This window comes from Malaclemys terrapin, chromosome 24, assembly GCF_027887155.1.
Source record: "Malaclemys terrapin pileata isolate rMalTer1 chromosome 24, rMalTer1.hap1, whole genome shotgun sequence".
In the NCBI taxonomy this organism is placed as follows: domain Eukaryota; kingdom Metazoa; phylum Chordata; order Testudines; family Emydidae; genus Malaclemys; species Malaclemys terrapin.
Genome location: NC_071528.1, coordinates 8,327,124 through 8,353,754, shown reverse-complemented (window position 1 = coordinate 8,353,754; position 26,631 = coordinate 8,327,124). Strand labels below are relative to the sequence as shown.

General features: G+C 45.4%; 1 protein-coding gene across 4 annotated transcripts in view; it reads right to left on the bottom strand.

The window, feature by feature from the left end:
• Nucleotides 1-26,631, bottom strand: part of MLLT1 (MLLT1 super elongation complex subunit) — a 63,724-nt gene that overhangs the window by 20,941 nt on the left and 16,152 nt on the right. For 2 of the 4 annotated variants that reach the window (XM_054013734.1, XM_054013736.1), the window contains exons 3-6: nucleotides 25,705-25,787; nucleotides 9,253-9,396; nucleotides 6,834-6,959; nucleotides 4,095-4,640 (exon numbers count right to left, since the gene is read on the bottom strand). In XM_054013734.1, the coding sequence (XP_053869709.1) occupies nucleotides 4,095-4,640; nucleotides 6,834-6,959; nucleotides 9,253-9,396; nucleotides 25,705-25,787 (899 nt within the window). The remainder of the gene's footprint in view (nucleotides 1-4,094; nucleotides 4,641-6,833; nucleotides 6,960-9,252; nucleotides 9,397-25,704; nucleotides 25,788-26,631) is intronic. The other 2 variants (XM_054013733.1, XM_054013735.1) reach the window with 1 other exon arrangement.

Here is a 26,631-nt window from a genome sequence, read left to right as displayed (position 1 = left end):
ACTTCTATATATTAAATATTTCCTCCAACTCATCAGAAAAAGTCAGACAGTTTATGGTAATAAATATGAGACTGATAATGGAAATCATCTTACAACCTTAATTATAGAGTCACAACTGGGGCTCCTTCATTATGGAAGTGCAACAAAAAAACCCGCCTGCAATAGTAGCTCAAGGTTCCAAACAGGACTGGTGCACCAATGTGTGCCAGGCACACAGTGCCACATGCAAACACACAGTAAGAAGCAATCCCTGCCCCCAAGAGCTTAATATCTAAACAGACAAGGGATAGAAGAAAGGGACAACACATCCAACCAGAATAAAAGACGTTATGGTGGGAAAATGTCATTAGTGCCATGATTTGTTTTTCTTGTTTGTAATTTCTATGGGGCGCTTGGTTTATTTTACTCGATTTGCTCATATATCCTGTAGTAAGGGGCAGTGGTGGCATTAGGAGGAAAGGCAAGTGATTAATAGCCAAAGGGAAAGGGATACTAAGCAGAGAGCAGTAATGAGAAAAGCACGGAGGGTTCAGCAAAGTGACTCAGAGAAGGGGGGGGAAGGGGAATGTAGCACAGAGCTAAGCAGCAGAGAAGATAGTGTGTCCAGAATGGAAACAGTAGACGGCATGGTCAGATGATGTCCCAGAGACCACAGATACCTGCTGCTGTTGCTGCTTCTGATGGCTTGGTTCGATGACTGACTCTACCCTGGGCGTGTCTCCTTTCCCTGAGCCCACATGGCTGAGGGAAGGAGTTGCCTAGATTGGACCCAGTGCCCTGGAGGAGAGATGATCTCTGCACGGATCCGTTCTGAGGGCACTAGGGAAGGGGAAGCCCTCCCCTTCATACACACCGTGCACATTAATATTGCTACAAGTTACATCAACACAAGAAATGAGAAAATTACACCCAAAGGATTTTTCAATGGCTATAACAACATTCAAGTAGCTCAAAAACTTGTCTCTTTCACCAACAGAAGTTGGTCCAAGAAAAGATTTTACCTCACCCACGTTGAATCTCCGACATTCATACTGATTTGCCAGGAATTGAAAGTTACTTTGGCAAGGGGTTCAGTCTTAGATCGGTGCCAAAAAAGTACTGTTTTTCCAAGTGGCTAGTGAGAATTTGAGGACAGCTACTCCAATTTGGGCTAGAAACAATGCCACATTCCATTGGAAAAACAGTATTCTAGTTGTGAGTCATGACCAGCCAGAGCTGGAGATTATTAGGCTTAGTCAGGTTATCATGATGACTGTCTTGCTTTCTCTTGTCACAACCCTCACTTTTGGTGGCCACTGTTTCAAGACCTGCTGAAGTCAGAAACCAATGTGTTGTAGCTTCTGAATGCTGTGAATCTCAGAGATTAAGGTTTTAGACTATTAAAAAAGGTAATTCCAGTGGTTTGGTTGATAAAAATCATGCTAAAGGCCTTTCAGCACACTACCTGCCAGGACTGCTTTCAGGACCTGTAAGCCTTTTCAGGCATGGGTCCTCAGTTGATTGGGACGGTGGGAGGAACGGGGAGTAGCCTGGAAAGAACTTCCTCCAGGACAAATTAGCTGGAGTCTTTTCTGCCTTTTCCTGGGATGGCAGGGATTATTCATGAACATCAGGTGATCATATCACACATGATCTTATAACCACATCCTATTTCTTATGTCTATATGTGAAGCATGCAGTGTTGGTCCCAGGATACCAGAGAGACAAGGAGAGTGAGGTTAATATCTTGTATTGGACCAACTTCTGTTGGTGAGAGAGACAAGCTTGTGAAGCACAAATAAGTGATGATGGGTAACAATGCTTTTTTTTTTATTTTTATTTTTTATTAAACAATAATCTCTATTTGGCAGGTAAGTCAACATTTCACTCCTGAAGTCCCTCTCTATCTATATCCTCCTCAGATGGATATTGTACATTATGACTGACATAGCCATGATAAAAAAATGAGAAAAAAATTAGAGTATTTTAACTAATGTGATCACAGTTACAAATGAATAAAATCAATTGTGACTGGCTGAATTACTTTTGCCAATTTCCACTGCTCAAAGAACACGTTTCATAACCGCACCCACATTTAAAATAACAATAGCTACACCTGTCTCAATTTTGTGCATATGGACTGTAGCCCTTAGTCTTCTGGCAAATGTCCAGAAGCGGACCAAAATTTGGGCTCAGATTATTTTACAGACCAGTGTCAACACCAATGCTAACTTAGCAACAAGCCTCTCCAGCTGTTTATTTGTAAGTATCACCTCTCATTGAGACTGTTATAAAAACAATGGAGTTTAAAATCATAACTCTTATTTAGATCCAAGCATTGTATTATGTACTGCTGTGGGTCAGACCACTGTCCTGCCACAGTGAGGGAAGCTAAACCATTTTGTACTCCATTCTAAACAGGAAGGAGGGAGTTCTTTTGATACCAGCTTCATCCGGAGCACCAGGGTGCATGGACATTCTACCAGGAAACTGAGTGGACACTCAGAATGCCGCTCTCTTTGTACATACCATGCACTTCTCACCAAGGCATCCAAGGCCCTTCCTGAGTTTAATGCTGAATCAAAGTATTGAGGAAAAGATATGCAATGGGCAGGGCTTGGAAAAAATGCCCTCTGCCACAGCCAGCCAAATTGGCAAGAGGGTACGTGACGTCCTGTCCATAGTCCAGTCCTCTAGGGCTCTCTGCCTGAATTACACAGGTAGAAAAGCAAATCACAGAATACACCAACGGAGCACTCCACTTGAGCACGCCAAGGGCAAAAGAGGAGTGCTCCTGTGATTCAATGCAGAATAGGTAAACCACCATCCTTGAGGGAGAAAGTGGCTTTTCGCCTCTCCCAGCAGCCATCAAAGATAGGGGAGAGAGAATGAATGAATGGAACTCTCAGTTTACTAAGGCTACATCTACACTATGAGCTCGGGGTGTGATTCCCAGTTCACACAGATATACTCATTCTACCTCTCATCTGAGCTAGCGTGCTAAAAATAGTAATGTAGATGAGCCGGCACAGGCAGCGGCAGCATGAGCTAAGCTGTGCCGAGTACGTACCTTTGGGATTCAGACCGGTTTGTACTCGGTACTGCTAGCCCTGTGCCACTGCTGCCCATGCTTCCCCAGCTATTTTTAGCACACTCGCTCAGATGAGACCTAGCACCAGTATGTCTACATGAGCAGGGAATCGCACCCTAGCTCATAGAGAGAGGCAGTAGGAAAAGAGGGAGTAGAGCAGCTGTACCCAAACTTTTCTTCTTGTGCTCCCCCCCCTTACCAGTAATGGAGTGTGTTTGCACCCGCCCTGGCTGGTAGCGGAGTTGCGGCCGGGCAGGGGGCCATGGCCAGGGAGTGGAGCCGCAGCCCGGAGTGGGGGCTGTGGGCCGGCAGCTGAGAATGGGGGCCAGAGGCAGGGCCAGAGTGGAGCTGGGGGAGAGAGAGGCTGGGAGGTCCCCCTCCACGTCCACCATGGGGGGCTGGACAAGGCCCTGCTGCGCTCCCCCACCCCCATTATTACAAGGCTTTGTGATGATCCTGGAGCCACTGCAGGTGCCTATCTGTAGAAGAACCCTTCGCTTAGTAAGTTTGGTCCTCTGGCTAGGCTAGCAAGCATCAGGTAGTGTTTCTGAGGTCTGCCTAATGGTACTATATTCTCTGTTCTTGCCATCAGCCTCAGACAAGTCACTACATTCTATTTTTACATTTATGATGCTTTTCCAAAAGAAAAATTATTTACTCAATTCTTTAACTGGGACCAGGGCACAAAATCATGATGTTATCACCAAAGAAGTTGAAGGAATATTCAGGTCTGCACCATGTACCATAAATGTCACTGCAAAGAAACTAAATCTGAATGACAGACCATAACTTAGACACATGGGCGGTGGGTGAACCATGGGCTCGGGGAGGCTAGCCCCCGGGCCCAGCTCACCCCTTCCATCTGAGGCCCCACTATCACGCATTAATAGTTCATTATCGCACTTTCATCTAGTCCTCTCTGAAATAAGACTAGATCAAAGACTATATCTAGTTTGCACTTTTTCCATGAAGAAACCCAAGCAACATGCCCACCAGGCCAGGTAGGAGAAAAACCCTCTCTCACCTCTGATTTAAAAGAAGTTTCATCCTCTGAATTTGACTCCTCCATCTCCACGGGTTTTTTGATCTCCTTGGCTTCACTTTCAGATTTTACTTTCTCCACTTTGGCATTCATCTTCTCCTTGGTTTGTTTCTTCTCTGGATATGAGGAAGACGCGGTTCGGGGAGAAGTTCCTGGGATGTTCTTCACCCCTTTGGAGCTGCTCTTTTTTTGCTTTTTGGCGCTAGGCTTTGGTGACTCCACATTGGAGGGCCTCTTGCTGGAAGATTTTGGCTCCGGCTGTGGTCCACCTTTTGGAGAAGTGTTCTCCAGTTTGGTCTCCTTCAGGGCCAGTTTTGGTTCCTTGAAAGCAGCTTTAGGAGGTGCTTTCTCATCCTTAGGCAGTTTGTTCTCAGCTGGTTTTCTGGAGGAATCTTTCAAAGGCTTGCTTTGTTCTCGTTCGAGGTCTTTGGAGGAGTTTTTGCTCTCAGAGTCTTTCCTTGGCCTCTCTCTATGCTCCTTGGTTACTTTGTGTGGTTTGGATGCTTTACTACTGTCCTTGTTTGCATCCTAAAATTTAGGGACAGAAACACAGAAGCTACGTAAAAACCTGAAACTCAGTACAGCACTATAATCCAAATTTGCACAGACTATGGTGAAGACTATATTACTTCATGTAAGTGTTAAACATAAGGTGAACTTTTATACCAAGCTGTCCTTATAACAGAGACATTTTAGAAACAAAACAATTCAATGGAAGAGACTTATTAGATCTTTTACCCTGCCAGGGTAAGCTGTGATCATACTATCCCCCTCCAAAAATGCCTTATCTATCAAGCATTAAACTAATACTATGTTGGATCTTAGGAAAATGACTGAGGCCTCTGACACTTGTATCAGAGCCAAGGCTTCCTGCCACAGCAGATCTTTAGCTTAACAAGCAGTACAAAAAACACACCTCAGTAGGGACCTGCCTATTTCAAGGGATAGAAATGCATAATGAGGAGTCATTTTCCTTTGCCACTTTTGGATGACAGTTAGTGCGCACACGCTGCTCTGCCATCATGGAAGCAGGAGAGAGAGGAATGTATGGAATGACTGCATGGAATGAGACAGAGGAAGCATCTCTAATTTAGGCCATGTCTACATTACCCCTTTTGTCGGCAAAACTTATGTCACTCAGGGGTGTGAAAAAACCCCACCCATCTGAGCGACATAAATTTCGCCAGCCTAAGTGCTCGTGCACACAGCACTACGCGGGGGAAGACACTCTCCTGCCGACAAAGCTACCGCTGCTCGTTTAGGTGGTTTTACTATGTCCATAGGAGAGCTCTCTCCTGTCGGCATAGAGCAGTTATATGAGCAATCTTACAGCGGCACAGTTGTATTGGGACATCTGCGCCACTGTAAGCTTGTTAGCGTGGCCATGGCCATAGTCATTCTTCCCGATTCAGCATTTTCTATCTAATACCTGTCCAAAAATCAAATCAGCCACTATTAGACAAGCAATACATGATTCAAAGTCATTTTTCCCTGTTGCAGCCTATAAGAACCTGGACACAGCCAAAATACAATAACTTTAGAAGAATGGAGAAAACACAGTAGGACTGGATTACAGCATGGAATAAACTCCTTGGTCACTAGAGAGACAAGGTGGATGAGGTAATAGCTTTTATTGGACCAACTTCTGTTGATGAAAGAGACAAGCTTTCGAACTTAGACATTAATTTTTGTAGCTATGCAGACTGACAGAATATTGCCTGTGGGGATCATGAGAGAATTGCCCTTGCTATGTAAAAAACCTACACAAGGTCAGCTGCATTAGGCTGGTTCAGGCTGAAGGTGAATTTCACCTTCTACTGGAGCCTCTGGGAATTAGTTATTGCTGCAGGCAGCATATCAAAATCTTCAAACCACTGGCTTGATCAGATACAGCACGTCTTGTGCTCTTTACATGGCCACCCCAAGCATTCACACTGCTAGAGTAAGTTTTGATTCTCTAGTCAACCTCTCCTTCCTGCTGGGAGGTTGAATTCCTCAGGGACTCTGACCACAGCTATTGCATGAGACAGGGAGCAAAAGTTGAATTCAATTACTCTATATCCAGTTATATGGAAACAAGTTATAACAACTGGAAATGACTTTAAAAGAAAGCTTTACTAGCCTCAGTTAAAGACATCCGCTCTAGCAATTGAGCATGTAGGCTTAGCTCACAAATATTCACAAATCCTCTCAGCTTTAATTTTTCAAAATCTCTTCAGAGAGGCCAGGAAGTCACAAGAATTCTAAAGGCCTTCTGGACTTGAGAGAGAGAGAGAGAGAGAGAGAGAGAGAGAAACAGGAGCAGTGGACTCAATGGGACTCCACTAGGGACATGTTCATCTATGAATTTCCAAAGCATTTGTCACTATACTAGGTAGGGATTAAATAATAGCCTGTGTAGGTGAGCTACTAGAAAGGAAACCGAGGCTCCTAGGAGGCATTTAAAGGGTTCTCAACATGTCAGGTACAGAGGATGACAACAATGGTTACAGAGTGCGGCACTCCTCCATTAAAAGCTGAGGAAATTGCAATGCTGTTGCTTGGAAGGGAATCCTACAGAGCAAACACCACAAATTGCTGGGGACACTAGAAGAAATCCCAGATGCTCAGAGTAAGTAACCAGAATTAGTTACTACAGAGGAAACTTCATTTTTGGGTGCATTTCCAGCAACAGAGCCCTGTACTCCAATGCTCCAAAATAAATGCAGCAACCTCACTGACCTTTGACCCATGGGATGGTTTGGTCTTCTTGGGATCAGAGAAGGCAGAGAGCGGTATTGTGGGTAACATAGGGTAGTCAGGACTTGGCCTGGACACCGTTTCTGCTCCTTCTGGCATTACCATCACCTAGTAATAAAGAAGAGAAATGATATACAAGTAAGGAGAAATGCCGACTCTTAACATAATTACTCTTCAGCAAGTGATTTTTGATCATTTCTGGCTACCATTATTTAGGTCTTTTTTCCCTTTAAAGATGTAAGATATCTCCTGAATAATTCCAGTTAAGATTCCCAGCTCCAATGACAATGTTTAAATAGAGAACATTCAAACAGATGAGTTAGAGAGCTAAGATGCAATGCCAAGTTTCAGCTCCACCAAGGGGAACTTCCACACCCTATGTAAAAGTAGGATGCATAACTCTGGCTATGACCAAGAGAGGCTGGAGACACCAAGAGTAAAATGCACCAGCCTCTCTTATGCCCTAAACAGTTTGGGGGTCAGGGAGACCAAGATTTCACAGAATATGAGATAGTTTGATTCTTTCAGCTAAAAAACATCCATGAAAAACAATTTATTGGCAAGATCAGAAGCGCAACATGTGGACAGCCATGAGAGGCCAGAATGTCTCTAGGTTCCTCTCTATGTAGATAAAGTAATTCCCCTGAGAATTTGGGGCTGAAAGAAATCTCTTCCACATTTTTTGCCAATGAGCTATGGGACCAATAAGATTTTTGATGTGTCATATCAGACGTGACACACAGCTGATCTACCCAGTTTCTAACTAATGGCCCAAATATGATGTTACTCCAATATCTGATGATCCTAAAGATGTGCAAGAAAAATGCATGACTAAAATCCTAAAAAGTACAAATGGCAAAAAGCAAATAGCGCTCAGCACCATCCTATGGCTGAAATAAGCCTCTTCCTCTTCATCCTCATTGCAGGAGGATGTGGGACTTGTGGGGAAGTTCTGGATAGACTGACTTAGAATTTAGTCAAGTAAATTAATAGTTCCACTTCTGGGATCTTCTGCTTACAAACTTCCTCATGGAACAAGACTATTTCTACCATCCCAGGCCAGAAAGATGGTTTTAGGTAGACAACCTTTTTGCAATTAATTTAGGAATACCTGGAATAGTAAGGTGCTTGATTGGACTGGAGTCATGTATCAGGTGTAGCCTAAAACCCTGTCAAATTACAACCTTAGCTGAAAAAGACTAAGGGAAAGACTTACTGTCAATTATTAGAACCCTGACTGCAAATTTGCCAGATCTCACAGGGAATGTGGGCCAAGGTAACTTGCGTAGACCTTATACAACTATCTGGCAATATCCAGTGAATGATTCTTCGGTACCAATTTCCACAGAACCCACTGTGGCTTCCCAGGTCTTCATTATTGCAGCTTTTCAAGGCTCTATCTAGCCTTTTCTCCATAACTTTACTTTTACTATTTACTTCCACTTTTTCCTTTCTCACCTGCTTTCACTTCTTTTTACCACTATTTGCCTCCATTCTCCATCACACAAACTTGATCCCCCATATTTCCTATTTTCCTTTCACTCAGTTTCCTTCATTTTCTGCTTCTCCTGGCATTTAGTGTCTCTCTCCATTTCCTTCTTCTCTTTTCCTTTCATTCTAATTCAGTCTCTATTTCTCCAACTTTATGTTTCTAATCTCTCCGCAGACATACCAGCTTTAAGAAAGCAGACATGATGAAATGGTTCCTCTCTCCTCCGCAACTGGTGGCCCCCACCAGCATGTGCAGAGAGAGAATGTTTTCTCACATGCAGAGGCGTGTTCTCCTCTTAGCCCTGCTCTAAACAATCTGGCACCCAGAACTTCTCCCTGGTTCTGCTTCCTATGTGATAGGCAGCTGATGCCAGGAATAGGGAACACTTACTGCCAGAAGTGCCAACTACTAAGCCTGCTTGTGGGAAAGAGGAATAGGGACACTGTAGGATGTCTTTTTTCTTGAGCCTCCTTCCATATATTGGTACATTTGGAGGAAGTTAATGACACCAACCAGTTCACAAAAGGAACTCACACAATCTAAAAAACAGCCAGATGGACAAAAAAAAGTCACCATCCACAGACTGATACCTGCAGCCACAAGTTTATGGCCTTGGCACAGTGTACAGACAAATGTATACTGAAATTACAAGTGCATCAGTGATCCACACAAGAACATCTTGCAGCTGCTAGCATTTCAGTTAGGTCACCAGAACCTGAATCTGGGCTGGCCCCAAGACAAACGCAGCAAGTGTCCAGTTGAGATTGCTTATAATAAGGGTATCTAACTAGCTAAATTAATCAGAAAACAGCAGGGTCTCAAGTAAAGAGAGAACCCCCAGAATAGAATTAGTAGGCTACACCTTTTCACTAAAAGTCTCTTCGCATCCCTGGTTCTTCCGGCACTCACCCCTCCAGCCTTAATAAGTTTGTGTCTGAATTCCTTGGTGGGGTTGTTGAATGTCAGTTTCTCGCAGCGAAGATGGTTCACGGGTGGGTTTCCCTCCAGATTCAGGAAAAGGTCATATGTGAAGCAAACTTTCTTCGGTTCCTCCTAAAACCAAGAAAGCAGAAGATTCATGAAGGGTTTTGGCAAGTGTGCTAGGTTAAGAGGTTTCAAATGGTCAGTCCTAGGAATGCTGAATCAACTCTTGAACGAATGCCATATTCATAAGAGTTTTTCATCTTGGGATTACAGAGTTTTCAAAACCTAGGTACAAATATCTCATTTTCTAAAATGCCTGCAATGATTGCAGTTCCCCATACCTCACACCAAAAAACTCAGAACTGAATTTCCCCTAGAGTGACAATCTATAGATAAGGATATTGACGGACACCTGCCAAAACCAATTGTTTACAGGGATGCTGGTCTTTGTAAGGCATCCAAGGTCCAAGAAAGAAGGTGCAAATTTTATCCATTCCACTCTTTGGTACAAACACACAGTCTATCTAGTCAGCCTCTTTGGAGAATAATGGAACTATAGTCATCACCATTAGAAACATATTTTGCTTTATTATTTAGGGAAAGGACAACTCCTGGACTCCAAAAGGGTGTGGGTTCTAGAAAGATTAGCCACTGTGAGGGAAGGAGTGCTAGATATGCAAAATCCCTTTTGAAATAAAAACTGAATGAGTTGGGTGGAAGCTGATGAATGGGCAGATGCCCTAGTCCTTTCAGCTTTCCAAGTACCATAAATGAGCCATCTTTATCTGATGAAGTCTGGGATTTGTATACAAGTCAGACTGTTTTCCTATTTGTGGCCAACTGATTCTGTTCCACCTGCCGCATCAGTGAAGAGAGTTCTCATGCATTTGCTGTGCGGGACAGACAGACAGTATGGGGCAGAGCACTGCTGGAACTCTTTCCACACAGGTAGACAATTCCTTAATCTTCTTCAGAAAAAGCAGGAGTGACATCTCCTCAGTCACCCAGCCTTGTAATATCAAGGAACTAGGAGAATTGATAATACTATGTTAGCAAATGGACAGACATTTACTAGTTTTAGTTCCCAGGTTTATATTGTTAAAGGTTTTACAAAAGATAATATGAATATTGTTTGTCTTCAGTGCTATGAAGAAAAAAAAAAAAAAAAAAAAACCATGTCTCCTGCAATTGATTCCTTGTACTAGGTCAGGAGAACCAGAAAATGAAGATGTACATAAAAGTGAAACTGATTAGTTTCTTTCTGTCATCCAGCCATAAGACAATTGGAGAAAATAAACAACGTAAGTGGTGTAAAACAAACCAGGTGTTTAAAACCGAGTTAGTAATCCAAGTGAGGCTAGTAACAGAAATAAGGGTTTTAAATATGAGTTTTTGCTGACTGCATCCCTTTCACGTATCACTGGGTGCTAGTTTTTTGGCTGCTACTAACGTAAGTGCAACCATTAGTGAGGGGAATTCTCAGCCATTGTGATGCTTTATCAGTCTCTAAGCATATGTCAGTGCAGTGTCTAGTTCTACTGCTAATGGAAGGACTCCGCTTGCTGCAGGAGTATCACATGACACACCCAGAGAAGTGTAAGGGTATGTCTACAATACAATCACTGCTGGGAACAGATGCAGTGCTGCAGATATGCCGCTGTAGTACAGACATCACTATAATAACAGAAAGGGTTTTTCTGTCAATGCAGTTAATGCATCTCTCCGTCTTCTGTCAACATAGCTGCATCTACAGCGGGGGTTAGGTCAGCCTAACTACATCACACAGGGCGTGACATGTTTCACAGCCCTGAGTGAGGTAGCAAGAAAGTTCTCCTAACTCAGATGATGATCCTTAAAATAGCACACAGCGCTACTAGGGCGGTGTGCAATGATAACAGATTTCACTAGAAAAATAAAATGAATGCCCATCCGGCCCAATTTCCATCCCAGGCAGTGGTAATAAGTGAAAGAACTGGTTTAGTTGTCAAATTGCATGGGTAATGGTCTCTAGGAAGAGAAACCTTCCTCTATTTGCCTACTTAAGGCTATGTATCACCTTTAAAACTATAATTTCAAGCGCTTTTCTCCTCTCTGGAGATTTGCTGCCCATGTGTCCCCATGACACCACTGAAATTAGACATGTCCTATTTATTACAACAGGGAAAAGCCTCAAGGACCAGGGTGAACCAGTATTGCCTTCTTTCTTACAAACACAGGGAGCACAGAAGCTTGCTTCAGACCAACTGTTTGTTCCTATTTTAAGGAGAGGGAAGGGAGATTCTGGCTCCCTAGACCATGGGCGGGCAAACTTTTTGGCCTAAGGGCCGCATCGGGTTTTGTAAATTGTATGGAGGGCTGGTTAGGGGAGGAGGTCGTGGGCCGGCCCCCACCTCCTATCTGCCCCATCCAAGTCCCCCTGTTCCCTGACGGCCCCTCGGGATCCCTGCCCCATCCAACCACCCCTTCTCCCTGTCCCAACTGCCCCCTGCCGCCCCATCCAACCCCCCCTCCTTCCTGACTGCCCCCCTAGGACCCCTGACCCCATTCAACCTCCTGACCACCACTCTGAACTCCCCTGCCCTCTATCCAACCCCCCCCGCTCCTTGCCCCCTTATCGTGCTGCCTGGAGCGCCAGTGGCTAGCGGGGAGCCAGGCCCACGCCGCTGCCGCCACCACGCAGCACAGAGCATCGGGGTCAGGCCGGGCTCTGCAGCTGCGCTGCCCCAGGAGCTCACAGCCCCGCCGCCCAGAGCATTGCGCCGGAGTGAGGCTGAGGCTGCAGGGGAAGGGGGACAGCAGGGGAGGGGCCGGGGGCTAGCCTCCCGGGCCAGGAGCTCGGGGGCTGGGCAGGATGGTCCCGCGGGCAGGATGTGGGCCGCGGGCTGTAGTTTGCCCAACTCTGCCCTAGACAGTTAAGCTTGAGTCCTCTTCTCCCTAGTCCTTTTGTTTTACCCTACCCCTTTGTTTAGGTACTACAGTCATCACCCTGATAAGCTCTTACTACTTAAATCCCTTTCAAAGCCCTTCAAAATGAATGCTGCTGAACATGGCCAGAAGATGACATTTGCCAGTGACTCAGCTATAGCGTCACACCCAACATTCTTGGAGGCCAAGTAGACACCCTCTGATGTTTCTGACCGTAGGAAAACTTCCTGATCTTCTCCTATGTAACAATGAATTGTTTGGTCACAAGATCAGGCTTGGTATGGCTGGAAGCTGCATTTCCATTATGTCAGATTTCATTAGTGAGTATGCCACAGGGATTGCCCCATAGCTACCAAAGCATTCTGCAAAAACAACGAGGAGTCCGGTGGCACCTTAAAGACTAACGGATTTATTTGGGCAATCCATTTCACCATTGTACACACCTTGTCCATCACCCAGTATATTGATATTCCATTTCCTAGGATCATCCCAGAAAGCAATGCTTCAAGAAATGCTACTGAGCATAGCAAAGGGGACCCTTCTGAAGCTATGTGAGGCGTTTCAGAAGATCCCATACTTGCATGCATGCATCCCATGCATGTTGCATTCAGTCCATAACATTCAGCAACTTCACAGCAGTCTTCCTTACTACAGATCACGTCCTGCAATTTCATTTCCCAGTATAGTGCAGCTGTTATACAAGAACAGAAGCCCTGGGCTTCTAGCCCAAGTCAACTTATTTTCAGCAGATCTAATGAAGCACCGGCAATTCTCAGACCACACAGATTCTGGAAGTTTGCCATAGAGATACTAGTGTGTGTGTGTGTGTGTGTGTGTGTGTGTGTGTGTGTGTGTGTGTGTGTGTGTGTGTGTGTGTGTGGGGAAGCCACTCCCCTTAAGAGCTAAGCCACTGTTAACCTTAAAACAAACATCTGTGACCATAGCTGGCCTTTCATCAGAAGGAGTACCTATGAGAGAGCTTGGGAGTCAAGTTTTTAGTCTCTAGCTTCCCAGGCCAGAAGAGGACGAACGTGCAGGTGATTGTGCTACAGCACAAAGGTTTTGGGGCTCTCAGGTAAACAGAGTGTGACATACTGCATACAAATTACATGGATTTTAGAGACCTTATCTTCATCCAAGGAACCCCTAAGGTAAGTTTTGGAAAATCCAGTTTCTCAGTGCTATGTTAAAGAGCCACTGGTACATCTTAATTAATTAGCCTCTTAGAGTGGATATGGCTACTTCCACCTTTTCATGGTGTGTGTGTGTGTGTGTACACACATACATACATTATATATACATATATATATATACACATATATATACACACACACACACACTTACTATATGTTCCATTCTATGCATCTGAAGAAGTGGGCTGTAGCCCACGAAAGCTTATGCTCCAATAAATGTGTTAGTCTCTAAGGTGCCACAAGGACTCCTGTTCTTTTTGCGGATACAGACAAACACGGCTGCTACTCTGGGACCTCACAGGTTTTCAACTCTAGAAAAAAAGCATTTTTAAATTAAAAAAAAAAAAAAAAAAAAGGTGTTGTACCAGAGAAATAACTGCAAGCAGCCTTAAACCAGAGAGCTGCTAGCAAGTATTTGTTTCTTCAGTGCTGTGTTCACTGACCACTAGAGCTTAGAACCCTGTGGGTCCCAAAAGGTTAAGATCAACCAGTTTCTCCCCCAGGGCTCTCCAAACACACACCTAGGAAAGTCCAGGAGCACCTCCACAACATGATTTATTACAGGCTACTCACCCTTCAATTCTAAAGTGAAAGTCCCAGTACGTCTACAAGGCCAGACTTCAAAGCCACTCTAAATAAGAAACTAGGTTTTCCATTCTTCCTGTCTGAAACTGCCTTAGGTGCACAGTTGCAAGCAGTATTGCTCTTCTCCCAGGCCTCATCGACATGAGGACTCAGCACAGTTATTTACTTGAGTTGTTGAGATAAGGGCTGGTAACTGTTGTAGGCTCAAATGATCCCACTATATAGAGCCCAACCTCTGGTGCTGATAAGTATGCCAAGAAAGGAAGAGCCAACTAAGCACATTCAAATAGATATGTGGCAAGATTAATTTCTAAGAAGTGACAAACAGATGCATAAGGGGAACGGCAAAACGTTTGCAGAGTCCAAGTCCCTTTTTAAAGGGACAGATCTAACTCGCCAAGAAGGCAGTTAGCGGGGATGTTTCAGCAGTGTCTCTGCAATGCTAAAACTTAAGTTCAAGTCTAAGGGTTAACGCAGCCCTTCATGCTGTTAATCTTGTATGGATCTTTTCAATTAGAGGGCTTGGAAACTGAGGTTCTGTTCACTCCACGTGGACAATAATCCCTTAATCCTGACGCACCGTTAAAGAAGTAGACCTGGAAAAGCCTACTGCAAAGCTTAAGACATGTCCTAACCAATTTGCAACCACTTTGAGTCCCATGCAATGGACACCTCTACCCCCCCCCACCTGTCACCTATCGGATCACCTTATGCTTGATTCCTCACTATTCTAGCATCCATTTGCACCCCGTCAATTACCGCCGCCTACTCCTCATTAGTTACTGACATTTTAAAATTTTAATAAAGGGTTAAAGTTCTTGTGACAGTTTTATATGTCCTCGGTCAAAATTCCCCCTTCCCTCCAGTTGGGCAAGGCACCACATAACTCCTTGAGCACCAAACTGCAAGACCTATGAAAGGCAGCAAGACACACAAGAAAACTTAGGCTGAGGAAACATAGGCTTGGTCTACACTACGAGTTTAGGCCAAATTTAGCAGCGTTAGATTGATTTTACCCTGCACCCGTCCACACGACGCAGCCATTTCTGTCGACTTAAAGGGCTCTTAAAATCGATTTCGGTACTCCTACTCGATGAGGGGATTAGCGCTGAAATCAACCTTGCTGGGTCAAATTTAGGGTAGTGTGGACACAATTTGACAGTATTGGCCTCAGGGAGCTATCCCAGAGTGCTCCGTTGTGACCGCTCTGGACAGCGCTCTCAAATCCAATGCACTGGCCAGGTAGACAGGAAAAGCCCCGCGAACTTTTGAATTTAATTTCCTGTTTGCCCAGCGTGGAGAGCTGATCAGCATAGGTGACCATGCAGAGCTCATCAGCAAAGGTGACCATGGAGTCCCAGAATCGCAAAAGAGCTCCAGTATGGACCGAACGGGAGGTACTGGATCTGATCGCTGTACGGGGAGACAAATCTGGGCTATCCGAACTCCGTTCCAAAAGACGAAATGCAGGGATATTTGAAAAAAATCTCAAAGGGTATGAAGGACAGAGGCCATAACAGGGACCCACAGAAGTGCAGCATGAAATTTAAGGAACTGAGGCAAGCCTACCAAAAAACCAGAGAGGCAAACGGCCGCTCCGGGTCAGAGCCCCAGACATGTCGCTTCTATGATGAGCTGCATGCCATTCTAGGGGATGCCCCTACAACTACCCCACCCCTGTGCTTTGACTCCGTCAATGGACTCTCATGCAACAGGGATGTGGATTTAGGGAACGAGGAGGACGACATTGAAGTTAGCGCACAGCAAGGAAGTGGAGAAACTGATTTCCCTGACAGCCAGGAACTGTTTATCACCCTGGAGCCAGTACCCTCCCAAGGCGGACTCACGGACCTTGAAGGCAGCGAAGGCACCTCTGGTGAGTGTACCTTTGTAAATGATCTCTCACACCAAACCGTCAGGCCCTCAATATAAGAGTCAAAATGCGACCTTGTAAAGAAAGCACACGTGCTATGTAATGTTAACAGCTTTGTTCACCATGAAAGACTCTACCCATTGTTCTCTAAAATGTGTCTTTTTAAATACTACTCTCCCTTTTTCTTCCCTCCCTCAGGTGCAAATGTTTCAACGCTCCCCCTATCATCTCCATCCCAGAGGCTAGCGAAGATTAGAAGGCGAAAAAAATGCACTCGCGATGACATGTTCTCTGAGCTCATGCAATCCTCCCACACTGAAAGAGCCCAGCAGAATGCGTGGAGGCAGACAATGTCAGGGTGCAGGAAAGCACAAAATGAGCGCGAGGACAGGAGGGACGCGCGCGAGGACAGGAGGGACGCGCGCGAGGACAGGAGGGACGCGCGCGAGGACAGGAGGGACGCGCGCGAGGACAGGAGGGACGCGCGCGAGGACAGGAGGGACGCGCGCGAGGACAGGAGGGACGCGCGCGAGGACAGGAGGGACGCGCGCGAGGACAGGAGGGACGCGCGCAAGGAGATGTGGTGTCAGCGTGATGAAAGGAGGCATGAAGCAATGCTCAGGCTACCTGAGGATCAAACTCATATTCTCCGGTGTATTGTTGAGCAGGACAGGCAGCAGGAGGAACACAGACCACCGCTGCAGCCCATGTGACCAACCGCTCTCCTCCCCAAGTTCCATAGCCTTCTCACCCAGACGCCCAAGAACGTGGTGGTGGGGGGCGCCTCCGGCCACCCAACCACTCCACCCCAGAGGGCTGCCCAAGCAACAGAAAGCTGGCATTCAATACGTTTTGAAGTGCAGTGTGGCCTTGTCCTTCCCTCCTCCCCCACCCCACCCGGTGCTTCCCTCCTCCCCCACCCCTCCTGCGCTACCTTGGCAGTTATCCCCCCCATTTGTGTGACAAAGTAATAAAGAATCCATGAATTTTGAACAACAATGACTTTATTGCCTCTGCAAGTGGTGATCAAAGGGGGGAGGAGAGGGCGGTTTATTTACAAGGAAGTGGAGTGAACCAAGGGGGTAGGTTTTTATCAAGGAGAAACAAACAGAACTTTCACACCGTAGGCCCCTGACCAGTCATGAAACTGGTTTTCAAAGCTTCTCTGATGCGCACTGCTGTGCTCTTCTAATCGCCCTGGTGTCTGGCTACACATAATCAGCAGCCAGGCGATTTGCCTCAACCTCCCACCCTGCCATAAACGTCTCCCCCTTACCCTCACAGATATTGTGGAGCACACAGCAAGCACTAATAACGATGGGAATATTGGTTTCGCTGAGGTCTAACCGAGTCACTAAACTGCGCCAGTGCGCTTTTAAATGTCCAAAGGCACATTCTACCACCATTCTGCACTTGCTCAGCCTATAGTTGAACAGCTCCGGACTACTGTCCAGGCTGCCTGTGTATGGCTTCATGAGCCATGGCATTAAGGGGTAGGCTGGGTCCCCAAGGATAACTATAGGCATTTCAACATCCTCAACGGTTATTTTCTGGTTTGGAAAGTAAGTCCCTTGCTCCAGCCGTTGACACAGACCAGAGTTCCTAAAGATGCGAGCATCATGTACCTTTCCCGGTCATCCCACGTTGATGTTGGTGAAACGTCCCTTATGATCTACCAGTGCTTGCAGCACCATTGAAAAGTACCCCTTTCAGTTTATGTACTCGCTGCCTTGGTGCTCTGGTCCCAAGATAGGGATATGGGTTCCGTCTATCGCCCCACCACAGTTAGGGAATCCCATTGCAGCAAAGCCATCCACTATGGCCTGCACATTTCCCAGAATCACTACCCTTGATAGCAGCAGGTCAAAGATCGCTTTGGCTACTTGGATCACAGCAGCCCCCACAGTAGATTTGCCCACTCCAAATTGATTCCTGACTGACCGGTAGCTGTCTGGCGTTGCAAACTTCCACAGGGCTATTGCCACTCGCTTGTGAACTGTCAGGGAAGCTCTCATCTTGGTATTCTTGCGCGTCAGGGCAGGGGAAAACAAGTCACGAAGTTCCATGAAAGTTTTGCAGCCACTGTGAATCATCCCAGACTTGCAACACTATGCGGTCCCACCAGTCTGTGCTTGTTTCCCAGGCCCGGAATCGGCATTCCATGGCATGAGCCTGCCCCATTGTCACCAGGATGGACAAACTGCCGTGGCCCGTGCTTTTAGAGAAGTCTGTGTCCACGTCCTCATCACTCTCGTGACCGCCCTGCCGTCGCTTCCTTGCCTACCTTTGCAGGTTCTGGTACTGCACATACTGCAGGATAATGCGCGTGCTGTTTACAGTGCTCATAACTGCCGTGACGATCTGAGCGGGCTCCATGCTTGCCGTGCTATGGCGTCTGCGCGGGCGAAAAAGGTGCAAAACGATTGTCTGCAGTTGCTCTCACAGAAGGAGGGCGACTGACGACTGTAACTATCCCACAGTTCCCGCCGTCTCCGCCAACCATTTGAATTCTGGGTTGAGCTCCCAATGCCTGATGGGTCAAAAACACTGTCGCGGGTGGTTCTGGGTACATGTCGTCAAGCTGTCCCCCTCCGTGAAAGCAACGGGAAAAAATCGTTTCTCGCCTTTTTTCACTGTCACCGTATGTCTCTTGAGTGCTGCTGGCAGACGCAGTATTGCAGGGCTACACCGCAGCATCCCCTTGCCTTGCGGACAGCAGACAGTACAGTATGACTGGTAGCCGTCATCGTCGTCCCGTGGGTGCTCCTGGCTGGCCTTGGTGAGGTTGGTCGGGGGTGCCTGGGCAGACATGGGTGCTCCTGGCCGGCCTCAGTGAGGTCGGTTGGGGGCGCCCGGACAAAAATGGGAATGACTCCAGGTCATTCTCTCTAAGTTTTGTGTAATGGAGATTCAGTCCTGCCTGGAATATCATGCCAGCTGGAGGCTTCTGCCTCAGGCTGCTCTCCCAGTCGGCAGCACCATGTGGTCGCACCTACCCCAAGTGCAGAATGGTGGTTCACTCTAGTTCCCTGTAAGCCAACCGCCCTCCCCTCCCCCCTTTGATCTCTGCTTGCAGAGGCAATAAAGTCAGTGTTGTTTCAAATTCATGCATTCTTTATTACTTTATCACACAAATGGGGGGATAACTGCCAAGGTAGCCCAGGAGGGGTGGGGAAGGTGGGAAGCAATGGGTGAGGTTGTTGTAGGGGCACCCCCTAGAATGGCATGCAGCTCATCATTTCTGTGGGATGTCTGGGGCTCTGACCCAGAGCGGCTGTTTGCCTGATATTCCAGGCAGGATTGAATCTCCATTAGACAAAACTTAAAGAAGAGAATGACCTGGGGAGTCATTCCCATTTTTGTCCAAGTGCCCCCGACCGAGGCCGGCCAGGAGCACCCATGACAGCACCAGATGGTACAGTATGACTGGTAACCGTCTTTGCCAACTTGCAAAGGCAGGAGCTGCTGCTGTGTAGCACTGCAGTACTGCATCTGTCAGCAGCACCCAGGAGACTTATGGTGACAGTGAGCTGAGCGGGCTCCATGCTTGCCGTGGTATGTCATCTGCACGGGTAACCCAGGAAAAAAAGCGAGAAATGATTTTTTGCCGTTGCTTTCATGGGGTTAGGAGGGAGGCTGACGACATGTACCCAGAACCACCCGCAACAATGTTTTTGCCCCATCAGGCATTGGGAGTGCAACCCAGAATTCCAATGGGGGGCGGAGACTGCGGGAACTGTGGGATAGCTACCACAGTGCAATGCTCCAAAAGTAGATGCTAGCCTCGGTACTGTGGACGCACCCCGCCGACTTAATGCGCTTAGTGGGGACACACACAAACGACAGTATCAAATCGATTTCTAAAATATCGACTTCTATTAAATCGAACTAATTTCATAGCGTAGACATACCCATACTGAACAAACTCCAGTCCATCCAAAAAGAAAATGGCTAAAACAAAGCAACAAATATGAATTTAAGATGAATGCAAAAGTACAAATATTTCTCTGTTCATCAGCAGCCCACTAGAAAATGTTGCAGGGCTGATTAAGAAACAGAAAAGGAATGCTATTGAAAAATGCAAGATCACAGTGTGTTCAGATTTAAAGCATGAACCAAATAAATAGTAAACTAAATTCTTGTTTTTTTCAGCATACTACGATTAAATAACAGATGAAAGGGGTCAAATCTATCCCTTCTCACCCCCAATCGGTGCAGGAATTTTCCCCTACGTCACCTTAAAAGTGCTTTCTTCAGTAAAGTTTTAAGTGTTTCCGGTAAAATGGGTTCTCCACAATTTCCCTGGAAGACGATTCCACAAATTAATATATCTCACTGACAGGAAGATTCCTGCTATTTAGCCTAAGTTTTCCTTCGCTCATTCCATCCCTTTTCTCCTAGTTATACTCTTTTGGATCACCATAAACAATTAACTCAAACCCTGAAGGAGACTTGCTAATGCAAAAGAAGTTTTCTTCCAAAACAAATATTCGACAAAGTAAAAAAAGCTCTTAAATAAAAGCAAAATGTTGGATAAGAACCAAATTGGTATCTCTCCTTCCCCACCCATCTCCCTTCTTAATTTATTCTCCATTAAGAAGTTTCACTGTATGTATTCCATTATGTAAATACTGAAAATCATCTCTCTTTTTAACACTGCAGTTTGAAGATGGTAAACTTTATTTAGGTCTTAATGCAATATTTTTTGATACCTATCACATTAATATCTTCTGTCTGATCTTGGTATAACATGAAACTGTATTTGGTTCTTTAGGTTTGATAGTTTATAATCATTTGGTCAGTGTCCACAATGTAATAATAGTGGTTGAAAACCACAAACCGTACCTATATTTTATGTTGTAGATTTAAGTGGGTGCTGTTCCGATATATGTATTTGGAAACAAGCAGCAGGCTGTGAGAAATTTCAATACCACCAGATTTCTGGGGAAGGAGTAGGAGAAAGATTGCAATGCATTTACTGTAACCAGTTCATACTGATCCAATTACAGGAAGAAATAGAAAGGGTTTAAAAATAGAAGTGGGCAAGCTAACATTTTCAGTCAAACAGTCCCAAATGAATTGGCAGTTACTATTAGTCAATTTCACTTTCACAAAACTGCTTTTCACAAAATCTGCTGAGAACCTTCCATTTTATTTTCAGGCTTGATTCCAGAGGCAGGCGCTCTAGCTGGCCACCAGCATTAGATTAGCCAATGAAAGGATCCCCCCCATCTTTATGGTATGAAAGTCTTATTGCCCACATAGACTACTCTGACATTGTGGAAGACTCAAATCATTTGCCTTCAGATCATTAGGATCTTTTTCCAAGTCAAAAGGACAAAAATTTAAGCATTCACCCACCCATGATGAACCAAATTACGGTATAGTGAAGGTGAACACACAGAGTCAAGGCAGGGCCACATGGGGTGGGGGGTAAGAACAGCTCCCAACAACACCTTCAGAACTCTGCCATCTCTGCCTTCTCAGAGAGGCACCAGAATTAAACATGCTCCAGCTATGGTGGTGCTGGGGCTGCTGACTCTCCCAACTCCAACTGGGCAGTGAGACAATGCAGAGGACAGAGTTGACTGGCAGCGTTATACCAGGCTGCCCAGAAGAACCCGAAGAAGCTCATTGAAGATACTCTCAAAGTAAGATTCTCCACTAGTACTAGAAAGCAACATGCTTCATTACTCAAAAGATAAAGACGACACTGGCTCCAACCACCACTACCTTCCCCTCTTAGCAACCATTCAGAAACTAACCAAATGGGAAAGTGGAAGAGTTAGAGGAGAGACTAAAACCTTGGAATTAAAAATTAATTTAAGCAAACCATGAAAAAGATGTACCCTCGTGGATTAGGGGTCCACTGCCACTTCAGTTTGTTTCCACCCTCCTACCCCTCAACCTTTCAAAAGGCTATTAAAAGTGGTATTGTTACAGGGCCTAAACCCTTTGTAATTCTCAATTCACCTACAGGAACACAATATGAGGGTCAAAACTGACGAACACCTCTGAGTCACCACATGGACACATTTCAACCATACACCAAAACTGTCGAAATTCAGAGATTTTAAGACCGGAAGGGACTAGTGTGATCATCTAGTCCAGGGGTAGGCAACCTATGGCACGCGTGCCAAAGACGGCATGCGAGCTGATTTTCAGTGGCACTCACACTGCCCACGTCCTGGCCACCGGTCCTGGGGGCTCTGCATTTTAATTTAATTTAAAGGAAGCTTCTTAAACATTTTAAAAACCTTATTTACTTTACATACAACAATAGTTTAGTTATATATTATAGACTTATAGAAAGAGACCTTCCAAAAACGTTAAAATGTATGACTGGCACGCGAAACCTTAAATCAGAGTGAATAAATTAAGACTTGGCACACCACTTCTGAAAGGTTGCCAACCCCTGATCTAGTCTGACCTCCTGCACAGATACAGGCTACAGAGCATTTCACTAACTGATTGTTGTATCAAATCCAAAACTTCTAACTAAGCTAAAGCAGGGGCATCAAACTCATTTGGAAGTGAGGGCCAAGTTCCATATTTAATTATGGCCCATGAACTGTGATATAAATTCAGGACTATATGTGCTCACAATATATAGCAGGCCTGCCGCTGACATCAGTAGGTTTGCACACAGATCTTGGGGAGGATACAGCCTTTAAGTAATAAACATTTATTTATTTATTTATTCAATGCCTTAATGTCACTTTCATCACTCAGCGAGAAAGCACGCTCCCCTATAAGCCAACAGTAATCCTTAGAGCCATGCATGGACACAAAATTTGTATCTGCATCTGATCTGCAAACATGGTCCATGGATATAAAGCAGATATCCGCAGATTTGCAGGACTCTAGTAAGCCTGCCCTCTCTCTTCCTTATCTTCTTTTCTGTTTCTCCTCCACTTCCAGATCTTTGGGATTTTCCTCTCTTCTCCTCCTCCCCTCTTCGCATTTCCTTCTCTGCAAAGACCCTCAAAATGACTACCGCCTCCCATTGTTCTCAATGGGAAAGAGAGCACCCCTGCTTTATCAGTTAAGATGGACACCATGTCCCTAATATCTGTGAAGGAGGAGATTTAAGTAGTCTTTTGCAATGATGGCCACCACCTCCCATTGTTCCCCAAAAGGGTGAAACCAAGCTATATTCAGGGAAGGTGGCAGCCCTATATGCCATTAGGTGGCAAAGAGGGGACATGGACGAGCATGTGAATAGGGGAGGAAGACAGGGAAAGCAAGAGAATATGGAGGGCAGGAAGGACAATCGAGTGTGGGTGCAGGAGAGAGAATGTGGGGAGATGGGAGACTGAGGGCATGTGAAAGACAGGTGATTATAAGGTAGCATGGAGGAAGAATGCAAGTGGGGCAAAAGAATGGGAGGAAAATGGAAGAGAGGAAAAGACAGTGATGGGGAGAGAAGTGAAGAGCAAGTGAATGACTGTTCACCCACACCAGGGATTAGGAGAGTCCCCTCCCAGCTGCCAAAGGGAAGAGGATCACATTTTTTGTTTGGGTATTTAAAGGTGAATTCTGAACCTGAAGTGAGTGCAGGAAGGGGGAGGTGTGGCTTTCACCTAAAAGCTTTCAAAAAATCAGAAGGAAGTCACAAACTTTCTCTATTTAAAATCTCATTACTTTTGTGGGTCTGGGCAAAGCTGCTTCTATCACCCACCCTCATGCCCCAGACATTGCAACCCCCACTTTTCTTTACATGCCTTGGGCTCCCCCATGTCCCAGCCTCAGAACGATGGCAATCTTAGGCCTGGTCCCCACTAGCCCCCCACTTCGGACTAAGGTACGCAAATTCAGCTACGTTAATAACGTAGCTGAATTCGAAGTACCTTAGTCCAAACTTACTGCGGGTCCAGACGTGGCAGGGAGGCTCCCCCGTCGATGCCGCGTACTCCTCTCGCCGAGCTGGAGTACCGGCGTCGACGGCGAGCACTTCCGGGATCGATTTATCGCGTCTAAACCAGACGCGATAAATCGATCCCAGAACATCGATTGCCTGCCGCCGGACCCTCCGGTAAGTGTAGACGTACCCTTAGGCAAAAAAAAGCTTCCAATGCTATGTCAGAGGTGCTCCCTCTGTGGCAAAACATTGGAAATTTATTGGACTTGCTCACCAGCTCATTACTGCTTCAGTAATAAAGGTGAGAGCTCCACAAGCTACAAAGGGAAAACAGACAAACACACCGAACATTCACTGGCCATCACCTACAGTCCTCAGCTTAAACCTCTCTAACGCATCATCAGTGATCTACAACCCATCCTGGACAATGATCCCTCACTTTCACAGACCTTGGGAGGCAGGCCAGTCCTCGCCCACAGACAACCCGCCAACCTGAAGCATATTCTCACCAGCAACCACGCACTGCACCAGGAACCAACTCATGCAACAAACCTCCCCACATATCTACACCAGCAGCACCATCACAGGACCTAACCAGATCAACTACATCATCACCGGCTCATTCACCTGCACGTCCACCAATGTTATATATGCCATCATGTGCCAGCAATGCCCCTCTGCTATGTACATTGGCCAAACTGGACAGTCACTACGCAAGAGGATAAATGGACACAAGTCAGATATCAGGATTGGCAATATACAAAAACCTGTAGGAGAACACTTCAGCCTCCCTGGCCACACAATAGCAGATTTAAAGGTAGCCATCTTACAGCAAAAAAACTTCAGGACCAGACTCCAAAGAGAAACTGCTGAGCTCCAGTTCATTTGCAAATTTGACACCATCAGATCAGGATTAAACAAAGACTGTGAATGGCTATCCAACTACAGAAGCAGTTTCTCCTCCCTTGGTGTTCACATCTCAACTGCTAGCACAGCACCTCACCCTCCCTGATTGAACTAACCTCGTTATCTCCATACTGATTTATACCTGCCTCTGGAAATTTCCATTACTTGTGTCTGATGAAGTGGGCATTCACCCACGAAAGCTTATGCTCCAATACTTCTGTTAGTCTTAAAGGTGCCACAGGACCCTCTGTTGCTTTTTATTAAATTTTTTGTGTAGTAACCAAAAGAAGGGAACGCTCAGTACTCAATCACAACAAAGAGTTAATTTGAAATTGAATATACAACCAGCGAGTGCAAAATTGGTTTGACAAATCCCTTCTCTGTAACTTTCTTCAAGTCATGTGGCATGGGACTTTGGAGACAGAACTAAACTTTATCTTCACTGTATGCAGCTAATACTGTACTACATTTTAACTTTCACATTGTTATTGTTGAATCTTAAGATTTATAGTCGTTAGCATTTTCTTTTGGGGTGAACATAAACTCAGACCTATAGTATCTATTGTGAATTACTATGTCCAAGACACACAAGTCTTAGGTTTGTGTCTACACACCATATTAATACTGGTATAACGATTTAGGTTAAGGGTGTGAGTTTTTAAAAAAAAAATTAATAGCAGTACAATCCTTAGTGTGGAAGACATTAAACCAATATAAAAAGGTGCTTATAGTTTACTCCTGTACGGCAAGACAAATACGTTATTCTGGTATACACACCTTTATATTAATATAACTGCACCCCCACTTGGAGATCTGTACAACTATACCAACTTGTGTTTAGACAAGCCCATAACTTGCTACACTATCCTTATATTACCTTTCTATATAACATTCTCTCTACCAGACAGGAGTGTTTCCTTTCAAAGTCTGGCAGAAAGCTTGCTATAACTTCCAACAATCAGAGTCATTTTCTGTTTATCAGAGCAATAAAAACCACACAAAATAGTCATATAATTTAGCACATTTTTGCCAAGTAGTTTAACTGTCTGGTGCAGTTCAAAGCAATCAAAACAATTAGGCGAATACAACTCTACCTTATTTTTGAAGTATACTTCAATGGGCATAATGAAACCAGCATAGCCGGACTCCTCCACTTTGTAAGGAGGCTCCTTGCACACTAAGAAGAAAAAAGCAAAACAAACATTAGCTTCAGACATCATGTAACAATATCCAAGATCAGAGCAATTACAAGGAAGAGAAATGAGCCTCTGACAATGCAGGGCAAACCTTTAACCTTTATAACACAGAAAAAGATCATATGCTTAATTAGGGGTAGGAAAACTGCTCGCCCGCTACCCTCAAAAATAAAAGGTTACTCACTTTGTGCAGTAACTGTGGTTCTTGGAGATGTGCACCCTATGGGTGCTCGCTTCAGGTGCAAGTGGGTCTCTTGAGCCCTCAATCAGAGATTTTCTGTTAGTAGTGTCTGTTCGGCCTGCGCATGCACCCTATACAATCTCATGCTGCGCTGCAAAGGTATACAGGGCTGCATGGGGGAAACCACACTCACTTCCTTCTCTAGCTGAGCATCCAATAAGAACAGTCCGAAGCACAGGGGAAAGAGGGCAGGTAGTGGACCACCCACAAGGACACGCATCTCAAAGAACCACAGTTACTGCACAAAGTGAGTAACAACTACGTCTTCGTCTTCTTCAAGTAGTGTCCCTAGGGCTTCTCCACTTCAGTTGACTCCCGAACAGTATCCTCACAGGGAGAAGCGAGCTTCGGAATCAAGTACAAAAGACTGAAGACAGTACACCAGAACAGACTCACTAGATCTGGCAGCATGGACTAAGGCATAATATTTAGAAAAGGTATGCACTGAAGCCCAAGTAGGAGCTCCGCACATCTCAGACACTGGAATGTTTTTGAGTAACACCATGGAAATTGCCTGTGATTTGATAAAGTGTGCCATAGTTCTTTGGGGAGGCAAAACACCAGCTGCATCACAGAAAGCAGTA